General features: G+C 38.4%; 1 protein-coding gene across 1 annotated transcript; it reads right to left on the bottom strand.

Annotated features, from left to right (window-relative positions):
* Positions 1 to 2,253: 2,253 nt before the first annotated feature.
* cusr (Copper-only SOD repeat protein) lies at positions 2,254 to 15,094 on the bottom strand. Its single transcript, XM_077719589.1, has 10 exons — positions 14,930 to 15,094; positions 11,658 to 13,740; positions 11,198 to 11,297; positions 9,986 to 10,054; positions 7,672 to 7,779; positions 6,767 to 6,899; positions 5,581 to 5,695; positions 4,238 to 4,356; positions 3,991 to 4,074; positions 2,254 to 2,648 (listed from the first exon to the last, which is right to left on the bottom strand). Exons 1-10 carry the CDS (start codon positions 15,039 to 15,041, stop codon positions 2,566 to 2,568), a joined length of 3,006 nt encoding a protein of 1,001 aa, XP_077575715.1. The 5' UTR covers positions 15,042 to 15,094; the 3' UTR covers positions 2,254 to 2,565.
* Between the last annotated feature and the right edge of the window lie 44 nt (positions 15,095 to 15,138).

Genomic DNA, 15,138 nt, shown 5'->3' with positions numbered 1-15,138 from the left:
AAGGCCTTCACAATCAGTTCTGCAGGCTCTGCTGCATTAAGCAAGCGTCGATAAGACTGTTGCTTTAGCCAATCAGAATTCGATTTGGTGACACCAAACCCATTTCGCAGGCGGCGGGATACGTCATCGCTTTCACCAACTATGATTGGCTAGTAGCCGGACCAAAGCCAAAGTGAGCCAGCCAGAGATCGCAAACTCCACCCACAATGGCAGATGGAGAAAAACAAATGGATTTGGTTGCAGATTTGCTCACAAAGCTATTTTCCAGACGGACTTTTCCAGGAAAAAATGGACATCATTAAGAAAGGGCGGTCAACGTCAAAGCTAAAAAGCCTGTTACAGCCAGGAAAAGGGTGTGTCCACCACTTTCAGTGCGCTAATTATGAGAGCTACCAAGCTGTATTTGGAGTGAGCTGCACAAGCAAATATATTGATGTGTTGATTTAAAGCCATTTTCAAGACGGACTATGCCAAAAATATGACATTAGCTTCGATGGCGATATAAAATAAGGAAGAAAGAAAGGAGGATTGATATTGTGTACAGTTAAAATGGATTTTTGGTGAAAAAATATGGCTATATTCCTAAATCATTTTTCAATTGTGGGCATGGTTCTGATATCTGAAAAGCTCCAGTGTTTGTATTTAATCACTAAATGCTGCTAGGAAGTGGATTTTACCCCATTTCAGTGCATTTTTGCCATTTTGCCATTGACGTCCATCAGTCTTTTTTCGGGGAAATCGCCTCCCTGGTTGTTATGTCTGAAAAGTTCCAGTATTTGTATTTAATCAATAAATGCTGCTAGGAAGTGGATTTTACCCCATTTTTGTGCATTGATTTTTTTATGTGTCACAGCTGTAGCTGCAGTCGAGGTTTTATAGCCATAAAATAGTTTTGGAGGGTTGGATTGATTTGTTGAAGGCCCTATGAGAAAATGCAGGGACCGCCACTGGATAAAACTGTTCCTGACTTCCAGGTGAGGGGGGAAAAGTTCAAATGCCTCAACCAGCTGGACTTTAGAAGAAAACCATGTCAGGATTTTGTTTCATGTTATTATACAATTGCTTGCAACAAAGAATATGCTTAGCCTTGCTATTATACTTGCTTTGCTCATCATTATTAGCATCATGGTGGCTTGCAACGAAGTAAAATATCTTCTCCTGAAAATCTTGGTTAGAATGAAAAAAGGGAAGCCAAAACGCCTTGGACTGTCAGGAACGTACAAAACAAAGAGGAACCAGAACACCTTGCGGTGTTGGGAATTTGGTCCGGGAACTGCAACTGCATCCACTGACACTCCACAAGGTTTCCTGATGCTTCGATCCTAGTCTCTTATGACTACAGATGTATCCGTCTCAATCCACATGCACGCTCAGACGTGTCACTTGTGTTTCCACGCCCCCCACCTCCCCGAGCTGACGTCCAAATAAATAGGGTCTCAATTTGTCTTGTATGTCTGTCTGCCAAAAACTCCATTAGAAGTAGAAAAAAAAGAGCATGCGGCTTTGTAGATACGAGGTCAAAGCTAGCATATGCCATTAAAATGTTTCCACCCGCGATACCACTCCATGTAAAAAAATGTCTTTTTGTAAATTCATTTTAATGGCTTTAGTAATTATTTTTTCTCTTTTTCTGCATACATATTCATTTTTCCTATTTTGAAAGGGATAAAGTTCAAAACCATATCTTGAACAAATGTTTATTTAGAACCAAGCTTAAACAGTTGCTTACTAAAAAAATAAAAGTTAAGATTTAATAGGATCATAGAGGTAAACTACTGAATTGTGTGAATAATACATTTATGATCAACATAAACTTTTGTGGCAGTTTACTGCTACTCATGTTTTTGTTCGGTTTTATCTTAAAAGTCCTTTTAAACTACAATTTATTTTTTTTTTTAATGTACAGTTTCTTAGTTAAGTTTGTTCTTTAAATATTGCTTAAATAGCGAAATTCCTCTCTTCCTTATTTTAAATGTAGTTAACATAGTTAAGTTGGATATATTGAAGTTAAGAGTACAAGCAGTTTCTTAGCCACACTTCAATATTACATGTACATATTGTGGCCCCAATTATATGGTGTTTTCTCATTGAAGCACTTACCTCATTGACTTATGGCAAAAGAAAAACATCCAATTTATTTAGAATTTGAAATGTGAAACCATTTCAGTGCCTTTGACGGGAACAGACTATTGCATTGACGATTGCTTTCATTAGCTGCTTGTGAGTTAAGCACTTCTCATGTTTCTCTAAAAATGTTGAACAACAAAAACTTTATTTAGTTGCGTCTACAAACAGTATATACACATTTTTCTGAAAAAAGCCTTTTTTTATACATTAAGACAGAAGAATAAGAATGTTCAAAGGAACTGGAAAATTACACAAAGAAAAAGGTAATCAGAAATATACTTTGTAAGATGATTTTAAAATAAATGAGCAACTTGTCAATACAAATTTTGTTTTGGTCAGATGACCACAGTGTTGTCATGCACATACACAGTCCATTCAACAATGTACAAAAAGTAGAGAGAGGCAGGTGCCGTGTCGGACATTAGGTGCAAAGGATAATCATGTTGTAGAACATAGACGGCCTGCAACTAACATCAAGCTGACCAGAATGTTTGTGGGTGCCAGCAGTCCACCTACACTTCCTGTAAACATTAAAACAGGCATTTCATAATAAGCAATTTCATTTCAAATATTTTCCAATTATAATTATAATCACCATCCAGAAGATTTAATGAATATCCACATCAGTTCATTTTCTTTGGTCCATACCAAAATTAATTTGGTCCAGACTTCTTTTTTTTGGTGCTCTTAATTTTCATAGTACTATAAATTTTGCAAGCTTCTCTGAAGCTGACAATAAGACTATCTGAGATTCAGAAGTTAAAAATCATGGATCTCCAGTTTGCATAACTCCTAATATTGATATAGTTCACACAACTCCTTGCATTTTTCAGGATATCTGGCAAATCAGCAGGTATTGATAATACAAAATCTGGTCCAGGAACAGAATTGGGACTTTGCTATTGGACATCTGCGGGATTTGCGACGACGACAGATGGATACGGTGTTACTTCTTCAGTTTCCAATTTCAACAATTGCAACTTCCTTACATCACATTTTTATATGAAGTATAAACAAAAAAAAGTTACTCAACTGAGGGAAAAAATGGCGGGGCATTAGTTTTATCTGAAAATAGAGCTTTTCTGAGCCTGTGTGAGCGTGGATTTTTATCAGAAATGCGAGCCCCTTGCGACCTTACGCCGTGGCGCTTTTTTGAAAATAAAACTTGCTCGGCAAATTGAATGGCAGTGGGCACCAGCGAAGGGGGATTTTTTGGGAGATATCCAAGCTCCAAAAAATATTGTATTCTTTATTTTCATACTATAGGCCCAATAATGTTTGTATAGCATAGCATGCATTTGGAAATTTGATACTCCGTGTATGCTTCCATGCCTAGTCCACAAATTACAGAGATGTTTGGTGATGACGGCGAGATTTACTTTCAGTAAGATGGAGCACCCCACTACCATCGCAACGTACGAGCTTACCTCGTTGCAGTGTTACCTGACAGATGGATTGGACGAAGGGGCCCCACTAAATACCCTGCGCGTTCCACAGACCCAACACCCATGGACTTTTTTTTGTGGGGATACTTAAAAGACTACTTTTTATGGCAACAAACCAAGGACAATAGATTGATTGAAATTGGAAATTGAAGGACAATGTCGTGATATTCCTAATGACATGTTTCGCGACGTTTGCGAATCCCTTGGTGCGCGTTATCAGCGTTGTCTGGACAATAATGGTCATCACTTTGAACATTTGCAAAGATGATTCTTCAATTACATTTGCCTCATGTATTTGATGCTATTTAACTTCACTCTATGTTCATAAATAAAGGTTTTCTGGTCATTCTAAAAGTGAGTACATTTTTTTGAGACACCCTGTATATGGGTATATGTTTGTAAGGTATCAACCACTTACTAGAATCGCATTCTTCTGACTCTCGGAACATGCCCATAAGCTCACTGTTTTTGACAGAGTTTAGAAGGTCGTCACTGACATTTCCTAGGAGGGAAAAGATTGTTAAACAGATAAATGACACCTCTGAAGTAGTCAGTCAGTTTGTGGGTGATTTTCTTCTAATAAAGGGACTATTTTAAAGTGTTATAAATACAGAGTACTTTTGTGTATCTTTTTATGTCTCTTATCATGAAGCAAAGAAGCATACCTGATATCATGAAGCTTACTCTTTGGCATTGGCCTTCATCTGTAGGGGAGTAGGCCAAGATGGTCACTCTTGCTTTTTCATACTGCAGAACATTTGCAACTCTTGTGCGAAATTCGTATCTGCGGGGGGGGGGGGGGGGGGGGGGGTAAATATATCATTATTTCTTTCGTTTTCCGCACCGCTTACTCTCACAAGTGTCACTTAGGGGCCGTGGCCCATCCAGGCTAACTCTGGGCAGTCTTGGTTGCTGGCCAAATGCAGGGATAATAGTGTTGTACCAGCCTACCAAACATGCTTTTGGGATGGGGAAATATACAAAGTACCCAGAGAAAACCCAGGCATGGAAAAAACCTGCAAACTCCACACAAGAGGGTCAGAAACTACTGTGGATTGAAACATGAATGAATGGCAAGCGATGAGCACAAAAAAAAGTTTTAGTAATAATTTAAAAAACCTACTTTAGTTGTACCTGATCACTAGTGTATTGCTGTGATCAATCATTGTATTAATTTTGTTTTTAAGTAACATCCAGTTATTTTTTTATTCACAGAGCAGCACGATGTTTTAGTTGTGAGCACATCTGCCTCACAGTTCTGGAGATAAAACTGTTCAATCTCACACTCCAGCCTTCCTATAATGAATTCATATGTTCTCTCTGAGCCTTCATGGGTCTTTTCCTTATTTCTCCAACATCCCAAAATCATGCATGGTAGGCCTATTGGACACACCAAATTTTCACCAGGTAGGACTATGGAAAGGTGTTCATCTACCGCATTTCCCGGGGGTGATTAGTGTTTGAAATCATTCACTCATTATTCATTAGGCAAAATATGATGATTTTCAAATGTTTTGTTGTGCAATAAAGATATGACAACTATCTCACACTAAGAAATTAATAAAACTTGAATAAATTTTGACAAGCTTTTTTAATTTTATATATTTGCCTTCAAACCAAAAGTTACTGTGCAATATGAAATCAATTAAATAATCAACTAAAGCCATAAGCACCATTTGCAAGCAGACTATTTTGAGCTTCACAAAGAACGATGTAACCCACGTGGCCTTTAAAACAATAAATATGTTGAATGAACCTAACCCATTTTAATCCCAGTTAACAAGTTTTAGATTCTAGCAACGTTTTTATAAGATATATTATATTTATAAATGTATAAACATCACATTCTGGGTCGTGTTGGCTACACTTACCTATCAAATGGTAGTATTGCAGCCTACAAAACGCATAATGTCAGGTACATGTAAGAGGATATCGATGTACTTTTATTTAATTTTAGTAACAACAAATTGGCAGAAATAAAATTATGAATGAATGTTTTTACACTCACCTGCTGAAGTTTTTAACTCTGCGGAAAGTTTGATCTGCTGAAGGAGATTCCGGAACAATATTAGCACATGCAATGACATCCTCACCGTCCTTCAGCACCAACGCTCTGTTGACAACTGAAAAAGCAACATATACAGTGTGGCAAATGAGTATTTAGTCAACCACCGATACTTATTAATAATCATTCACTTTAATAATTTATGTTCTGTACCACTTATCCTCACCGTGACCGGACGTTTGGTCGAAGGTCTTTTGGTCCCTTTTGGTCGCCGGTCAAATGTACTTAGATATTAAACAGTACTTGAATAGTATTACACTCTCTTAATTTGACTCTCTCTCTTAGATATTAGACTCTCTCTCATGAATATAGTTTTGAGAGCTGGCTTCAACAGTAAACCATTTGAGTGGGTGTGTGTGTGTGTGTGTGTGTGTGTGTGTGTGTGTGTGTGTGTGTGTGTGTGTGTGTGTGTGTGTGTGTGTGTGTGTGTGTGTGTGTGTGTGTGTGTGTGTGTGTGTGTGTGTGTGTGTGTGTGTGTGTGTGTGTGTGTGTGTGTGTGTGTGTGTGTGTGTGTGTGTGTGTGTGTGTGTGTGTGTGTGTGTGTGTGTGTGTGTGTGTGTGTGTGTGTGTGTGTGTGTGTGTGTGTGTGTGTGTGTGTGTGTGTGTGTGTGTGTGTGTGTGTGTGTGTGTGTGTGTGTGTGTGGCAGGGGAGGGGGCTTAGTTACACATTATTACAGGGGGCACACATTATTGTATCTTTAGGTTATAATGACAGTAAAAACTACTATTCTATTTACAAAACAATATCTAATATACAACACTTAAAGATATGTACGTGATGCAAGTCTTTAAAATGACTCTATTCCAGTAGTATTGACTTAACATTTCCAATCGAATTGTAAAAAATGTTTTGATAGATATGTCAAGATAAATTTTGTCTTACCTTATCTCTTACAAAGTGTCTTGAAAGGCAGTTTAAACAATTTCTAATAATAATAACAATCATGCCGTCTTAAATATCTCTGGTAGTGCATCTTTCTGTCTTAATATAAATAACACTGGTGTATGTATCTCATTAATTATTTTCAGGTTCCAAAAACTGTGTTGTTGTATTTAAGACTTCCGAATTACTTTTTTTTTTTACATAACACTATTAAACAAGTTTACAGTCATGAGTGTTTGTGATCACCTGTGAAATCCCCAGAAAGTTGAATGATGTTATCTGTATATATCTGTTGTACCCGTAGGCTGATTGGGCCGTGTCTTTCTGAAAACTCTCCAACAACACAACCCAGTGGGTAGTCAAGAGAACAGCTGGAACTCTAAAAAGAGAAGTAATATGAATTCATGCATTTCATGGCTTAATTAAAATTCCTTATAGACCAAGTGACTTACAGTCGTCCCTCGACACTGGAGCTTCTGTCTATAACGGTATTTTATAATATTCAAATCAAAGATTTTCATAAAAATGTCAAAATTCATACTAAAACCCGCAAGCTGAACTCTACTTAGCTACGAAGAAGAATTTTATTAATAGATGAAGGGCGAACGTTGTTCCATAAATAGAGCTTTCTGGGCAGACAAGATGGCTGGATGCCACGCTGCAGGGGAGTGGAAGTTGGTTTTCCCTGTTAGTGCGGGCACCATGTGGATCACTCGAATCTAAAAATAGAGCTTTCTGGCCAGTTTAGACGGCTGAATGCCTTGGAGGAGCGGGCTGGAAGTTGACTTTCCAATGATAACAACAAAGAGGATGAAGAACATGGTCTTAGTTCTTTCAGAAATCTGTAAGGGATCTTCAATGTGGTATGCAGTTTGAAACTAAGTTTCCGGGAGATTGATGACAACATGGTCAAAAACATTGAATTTGGCAATCGTCTTGAAGGTGTCATGTCCTTGTAGGAAAAAAAGGAACGGCAGTCAGGACTCCCCATCACCATGTTCCTTGTGTGCAAAAATAAAATAAAAAATTGCTGAAGCTCCACCAAAGAACACTTTTCAAATCTGACTTGGAATAAACCCGTAAAATGTGAAGTTGGGAACAGCCATTTCAATCCGTGTTGTGTGTATGTGATTTAGGATTTTGAAACTTACCCGTGATGTCATGTTGAAAGGGTTATACGCAGCTTGGTTATTGCTACACAGTCTAGAATCAATGGTGCTGACAAAGTTATTTGAGATGAACAGTGATGCCTCTGTGTACTGTAAAGAGACATAAAACAAAAAGCGTCAGCGACTTGTCTCTAGTTCCTCCTTTTCAGAGACAAAAACACTGAAGCGCAGTGAATGTCAAGCACTTTCACACGGATTTAGTAATACAACCAACTTTTAAACTTAATCTGCAAGATGATCTCCTGTCATTTACGGCACACGGTTGCATGCAAAGATGAGGATGAAAACATTCTTTTGGTTCTGTGATGACATCTTATGTCCTGGTTATATTGCTTTCCGTTTAAAAAAAGATACTTGGACTATAGAGTTTTATGTACAAAACACACTAAGCAGTTGCCCCTCCCATTTATTCATCCCTTCATCTGAGGCTTGCATGCTCTCCATCCATTACAACGCCAAAAAATATATATACTACCACCTTTCCACCAAAGCACACAACTCGCTTAGAATAACAAAATACCATTCCAATTGATACATTTACAAATTAAACAAATATACAAAGCAAGGCAAAAATTATGGTCGGTAGCGAAAAAAAAATAAAGATCATGTTCAGGTGTGAGTTACTAACAATTGGAGTTTAAAGAGACTAATGTGTATAAAATCCACAAAACATTAAGATTGTACAATAATTGATAACCTAAAGGAACGTTATCAAGTTCTATTTAAAAGAGCTTCAAAAGTCATACTGACATGTTTAAAAAAAAGATAGCAAATGCTGTAGCTTGACAATGTCTTCTTCCATACTCATTTTTAAAATGACTGATAGCATACAGTTGAAAAAACGAGCTTTAAAATGAGTTCTGAACTAAGACAAAGAATGCAGTTGTTTTGATTTGTTTTTGTAAGCAATGATTCTTGAAATGGTAGACTAATCCCTTGTGATTCACACCTGCTGGTATGTAGGTCACTAATATCTTACCAGGACTTTCATTTCTACCATTTGTTATCTTGATCAAATTCCAGCTTTATCTTTATTTATTTTGTAGTCACTGATATGCTAAGATAAATTGACATACACTAACCTAAGCATTGCAGTCAATCAAAATATATAAATATATTATTTTCTCATGGTGGGCCGATGCCTTGAGTTGTTAGCACATTGGCCCTGGGTTAAAATCCAGGTCGTTCCACCTGTATCGAGTTTGCATGTTATCCTGCGTGGGTATTCTCCAGGTATTCCGGTTTACCCCCCACATTCCAAAAGCATGCATGCTAGACAGATTGGACACTCTAAATTGCCCCTAGGTATGACAGAAGGAGTGGTTGTCTGTCTCCTCGTGCCCTGCGATTGGCTGGCCACCGGTTTAGGGTGGCCCGTGCCGCTGGCCTTAATGGGATATGCTCCAGCACTCTAGTGAGGATAAAGTGGCTCAAAAAATTGAATGAATTATTTTCTCATGGTGAGGTCTGTGAGAAATTGTAAACAAAGCTGGTCACCAAGTATTTTACAGTTGTACCTTTACTTACGAAATCAATGTGTTCTAGAACTTTCTTCATAATTTGGAAAATTTCGTAAATAGATCGTCCCACAGTCCTCACACAACTCCTAACTAAACCGTGTAAAATTGGTCAGTGTCCCAATTTTGCAGGGACAACAGCCGCTATTTGAGCTCTCCCCATTCTGCAGTCTGGTAATAAACCTATTTCCTATTAAATTGATCTTACTGTTTCTGTGCCTGTTCCTGAACTTGTATTACAGATCTATCAGAGGGGAATTGCAATCATTATTAAGTGGGGCATTTAGACAGGTATGTGAGACAGAATCTCGACACATGGATATTAGTCGTTGTGAGATAGCCATTTGAATTGAATGCTTTTCTCATTATATGAGATAGAATGAAAGCGATAAAATGTAAGCCCAGTTGAGGGTAGCAATGTTCTAAAGTGAGAATCAATGCATTCACGACAATATTTTCAAAATAAAATAAGGGATAAGGAAATGCATTTACTTTTGGGGGACTTTATAACTTGGATCTTTTTCATATCTCAAGTGCCTCATTTGATATAAAAAATGTATAACCTGAACATTTCGAACCTAGAGGCATTCGCAAGTAGGGTTATGACTGTACAACTAACTGAAGTCAATAATATACACTCAAATATAAATTTTGGTATGTTGAGACTAAACGCTTAACAGGCGAAATGTATTGTTATTTAAGACTAGTGTTTTAAATGACACATTATTATGGAGAGGATAACCAAACAAAATATCCACACAAATGCAATTGAGGCTTACGTTTACAGATTGTAGCATAACCTCCATTGTGGTATCGCTGCTAGTTCCATCCGGATACATTTGCTGGAACTGGAAGAAATAACTTGGTTAGCATTCATAACTTATTAGGCTTTAAAAAATATTGCTGTTTTTTCCCCAATTCTGAAAACAGTTTTAAAAATGTGATTCAATGTTTATGATTTTTCCCAAACGATCTTATCGCCTCACATAAAATATACCAATACAAATTTGTTTGCAGGGCTCAGCATGGGGCCCCTGGAGGATGCCTGACAGACACAGGTGTCATTCCGTTGACCTTCATGGTAAACGGGCCATATAGGTTTGTACAGCAAGAAGAAATATGCCAAATTAAACTATTGAAAACCATTAGAGCTTTTCTCCATGCAACCTACCATAAGACAGGCATAATTCACAGTCTAGTGTGTTGTTGTGTCACCTTGGGCCATTATAAAGGATTATTAGAGGGAACTTAATATTACACATGTTCATAAACTTCATAGTCAATATTATGTATGACAAAAATGTTAATAATTTCTATGTAACAACTTGGGAGATTGAATCACTTGAAACAGATGTAGTTGTGATGCAAGAAAATACTTTTATTAAGTGCACCCAAGTGGAAATTATGAGGTACTACATGCATAGTAGCCAATATTTCCCATAACTTGACAAAATAGTCAGTACACTTCAAATACTGTACTGTACTCGTTTATTCACTCAAATAAGTATATTAGGCTGCCCCGAAAATTTGTTCCTCTGCTGTGTACAACCCTAATGGGCCCAGTAAGTGAAGCAGAGTTTCATTCATTCATTTTTCTTTCCACGTACCCTCACAAGGGTCACAATACTTGCCTATCCCAATCAACTGGGCAGTAGGAATTTGAATTGGTTACCAGTCAATCAATATGTCTAATTTTCAGACGGAGAAAGCAGAAACACGCAGGCATGTTCGCGAGTACAGAAACAGTATGGAGTAGGGTGTTTCTATTCTCTGAGCTACGTTTTACCTATTTCGATCGCAGCAGCATTTATAAGCTGCAATCGCATGCCCTGTCACACATTGGCTGTTCTTGCAAGTGTTGTCATTTTCTGTATTGCAACAGTAACATAGTTCTAAGAAATGTGATATTCATATTTAGATTATTTGAACAACCATATTTTTTCTGGGAGATCATTTATATTTTAAGTCCTTTCAAGATCTTTGACACTTACCAGTCTGACTTCCCCAATCAAAGAGCCACTAAACACAGCCTTGGCAATGGTCCATTCTCCATCTTTAGTTCTTTCCGCATTTATGTCAGCACATTGCATTCTGTCAAAGGGTGGACATAAATAACAATGACATTTACATACATAATTTTGAGTGACTCACAATTACATCCATTAAATGATGATTACATGGTAACAGGCATTCTTCTCCTGGGAGGGTAAATCTCTCCTAGTAGATAAACATGTAAACTTACCCCTAGCAACTACAACTTGGACAGAATCCATATTCTAATTTCTGTATTGTTTTTTTTTCCATGGCTGACATTCACGTATCTCTAAATTCCTGGATAATTATCAATTGCTTACATTAATGGTTTTAGTATTTTATCTATAGTTGTGATTTTGAATTATTTTCCATCTATTCATTCTAATACATAGTTTTGTGCTTTAAATGGATACTCACCTTGAGCCATTGTTGTAGTGAACCACAACAGATCTTCCAACAATGCTGTGAGGTCCAGTTAATGGTAGGTTGCCATCTATATAGGTCTGCTGTAATTGACTGAGGCCAGTCAGGAGCCCAAATTTCCCACTAATGTCACCTATCTCATATTGGTCAACAGTGCCATTTCCAGGTTCAGGGGACTGTGATATGTTCACGGACAGTGGATTGTAGTGTCCCCCAATGTTTGCAGCTGAGCAGGGTAATGTGCTGTTTGGTTTGATAGGCAAGGCGTGAACATGGTAGCCACCAGCCATGGCATTCAGTTTGGAGAAGGACAAAGTTATTTTTGTGGGGCCATTTGGGACAGATTGGTTAAACTGAATTCCTCCAGTTGAGATGCCGGGGCCAAACCAGGAGCCAAGGCTTGCTGTGATTAGACGTACCTCCGTAATATTTGCACACGCAATCCTTGGTCCTCCACTGTTCTGCTGATGTATGACTACAGAACGACCAATAATGCCAGATGCTTGTAACCAGGCAGTGACATCAGTGAAGAAACTTTTTGATTCCACTCTGCCGATTGTGGCACTGAAGTCGAGGGCCCTATGTTTACTGGCAAAGTCTCCAACTTCACAGGCTACAGGAATGGATGGGCCACAGTGGAGAGCATAACTGTCACCTTGTGTGTCAATACCAAAGGGGTTCCAATGGCCACCTGTTGTACTGCAGCGTGTCTCATCGTCATCCCTCTCTGAGCTGATGGGGTAGATGTGGATATGCCAATTGTGGTTTCTCGTTGAAACCATTGCAGGGTTTCCATACAACAAATCCACAAAGGTGGAGACGTCAGAAAGAGGGTTATCTTTTAGCTGAGTAAACCACATGTCACCAACCACTGGGCTTGTAAACCTGGCTCGGGCAACAATGACTTCTCCCGGATAGCCAATGCTGGCGCAGACATACCTGGCACCGTCTGTTAAGTGAATTACAACAGACCGTCCAACAATGCTGTTTCGTCCAAAAAGAGGGAGGTTGAAGTCGTGAAACGTCATAGTTGCTATGTTTTTAGATGTAAGGGACTTATGTTTTGAACTGAGATCTCCAACCTCATACATGTCATGTGTTGCCCCAGGCCCAGTGGGGTATGTTGGGGCACTTGTATCAATGCCAAATGGATTCCAATGGCCCCCTACATTGTCATTAGAGCAAAGATTTGATGATGAAGTCCTGCCTGAAGGAACAGGAAAATTGTGGACATGATAAGGACCAACCCTGCGCTGCAAGTTAGTCAAATTGAGTTGAATTTCAGTTTGGTCAAAAGGCGAAGCCTGGTGGAATTTAATGTATCCATGTATCCCTTTCATATCAAACAACGCAGTCACGTGTTTCTCTGGCACATTATAGATTTGAGCACACATAAAGGTTGAATTCAGGTTAAGGATGAGAAAGGCAGTGTTCGTGTCGTAGTTACTTATGTCGAGGCGAGACTTTCCAGGTTGCAAAGGTGTTCCAATGTTAATTTCACCCATATTTGTTAAACCTGATGCTTCTAAACTACCAAGAAGAGCAATGCAGCTCATGGCTGAACTCCCTGAGCTAAAGAGTGTCATGGTGGACGAGGATGCATTGACTTGACCATTTGCAATAAGATCTATTAAGAGCCGTGAGTCAGATTGTCCCTCATTACGGCGGATATAAACATTGCCTGCAATTTCCCCAGTGAACCTAGCCTGATTTGTCAATACTGTTTGACCTCGACTTATAACGGTGCATACATTAGTGTTGTTACAGGTCTGTATAGACAATGAGAGGTCATCCAGGTTTGTGCGCTGTCTAAAAAGACTTGACAAAATAACATTATTGATGAATGTGGGATCGGCAGTAAATGTGAAAAGACTAGATCCAATGTTTGCCGTAACACATGGGTCGCCAAAGTGTCCGTACATTGCAGGGAACTCTGTGATAGAAAAGTTTAAGGGGCCACATGATCCCGTACCCGAAACATTTACAGTGGCATTCTGGGATATAGAGTTGAACTGAACATAACCCATGACCCCACCCATATTGAATGCTGCCATAAACTGGTCACAGGAGATGGAACCTGAAAAGAAAATTAAAAAAATACTTGAAAAAAAACACAAAAATCATTAGCAATAGAAATTATAGATTTCAAGAACAGGTTGATTAGTATTGTTCTCTATTCAACAGGAAATCATAGATGCATTTCAGTCACCACGTTTCAAGGTAAAATACATATGTGCCCTGTGAACGGCTGGCCACCGATTCAGGATGTCCCCCGTCTCTGGCCCAGAGAAAGCTGGGATTGGCACCCATGCAACCCAAATGAAGATAAAGCGTTTCAGAAAATGAAATGAGAACTTCAATACCAATATCTAATAAGTAATGATATACAGCAATTCACACAATCAAAAATTAAAAGAATTCTCATCTCATTCTCTGGACCCCTTTATCCCCACTACAGTTAGAGTTTATCCCAGCTGACTTCGGGCCAGAGGCGCGGGACACCCTGAATTGGTGGCCAGCCAATCGCAGGACAAGGAGACAAACAACTATTCACACTTGTACCTAAGGGCAATTTAGAATGTCCAAATCAGCCTACCATACATGTCTTTGGAATGTGGCAGGAAACCAGTGTACCCAGAGAGAACCCACGCAGGGCCAGGGAGAAAATGCAAACTCCACAAAGGTGGACTGACCTGGATTCAAACCGGGGTCCCCCACTCTGAAGCTGACAATCAACATTTTGAATCCCAATTTTAAACAATAACCATCAAAAGCAATTTTAAGTGGAAGAGACATCAAACAGAAACCCTAATCTAGTACATTCATCTGTAAACAATCAGTCAGCAGTTAAAGTAGACTGTCATATTGTTTAAAACAAGCAGAAAATTTGAAAAGAAACATTTTAATATTTAACAGCTTTAACTATTCTACAGAATTGTGGCTGGTTACCCAAAATGAGTCATCATATACTAGCAAACTAAACCATTATTGACATTAACTAATGTTTAGAATACAGAATGAAAAATATTTAATGAAAACAAAGGTTTAAAGGTTCAATATATAGAAATTTGCCTTAAATTCACCATAATCCCAAGAAGATAATTTGATCTGTCACTTAACTAAATAGTTAACCATTAAATGGTTGGATCTACTGAAACAAAGCCTAAATACAGCACAAACTATTTCTGTGATTGATTTTAACTTCCTGCATATTAACATAAATATGTACTTTCGGAATTAAGAAATTAATTAGAAAAATTACTCACCGATAAAACTAATCAGAAGTATTACAGTGTGCATGGCGGCAGGTATATTGAAGGCAGATGCAAAATATCTATTTAGGTGTGAATTGTGAGCGTGCATGCATTCTTGAAACATGTCCTGTGTGACTGGTTTGCAAAAGTGTGCAAGCTGTCTTGTATTTCATTAATTCTGTCATCTGTCTGTGTCAGCCTGTGATTGGTTATCAGCACGG

This window comes from Stigmatopora nigra, chromosome 6, assembly GCF_051989575.1.
Source record: "Stigmatopora nigra isolate UIUO_SnigA chromosome 6, RoL_Snig_1.1, whole genome shotgun sequence".
Classification (NCBI taxonomy): domain Eukaryota; kingdom Metazoa; phylum Chordata; class Actinopteri; order Syngnathiformes; family Syngnathidae; genus Stigmatopora; species Stigmatopora nigra.
This window is presented reverse-complemented; position numbering and strand designations above follow the sequence as displayed.

What these genes read in the sequence shown, in the direction of transcription:
- cusr (XM_077719589.1), bottom strand. Translation starts at nt 15,041, where the DNA reads ATGTTTCAAGAATGCATGCACGCTCACAATTCACACCTAAATAGATAT. An exon ending in ACTTCTGATTAGTTTTATCG is followed by an intron (nt 13,741 to 14,929) that starts GTGAGTAATTTT and finishes TTTTCTTTTCAG; the next exon opens with GTTCCATCTCCTGTGACCAG. An exon ending in TTATGCTACAATCTGTAAAC is followed by an intron (nt 7,780 to 9,985) that starts GTAAGCCTCAAT and finishes GTCTCTTTACAG; the next exon opens with TACACAGAGGCATCACTGTT.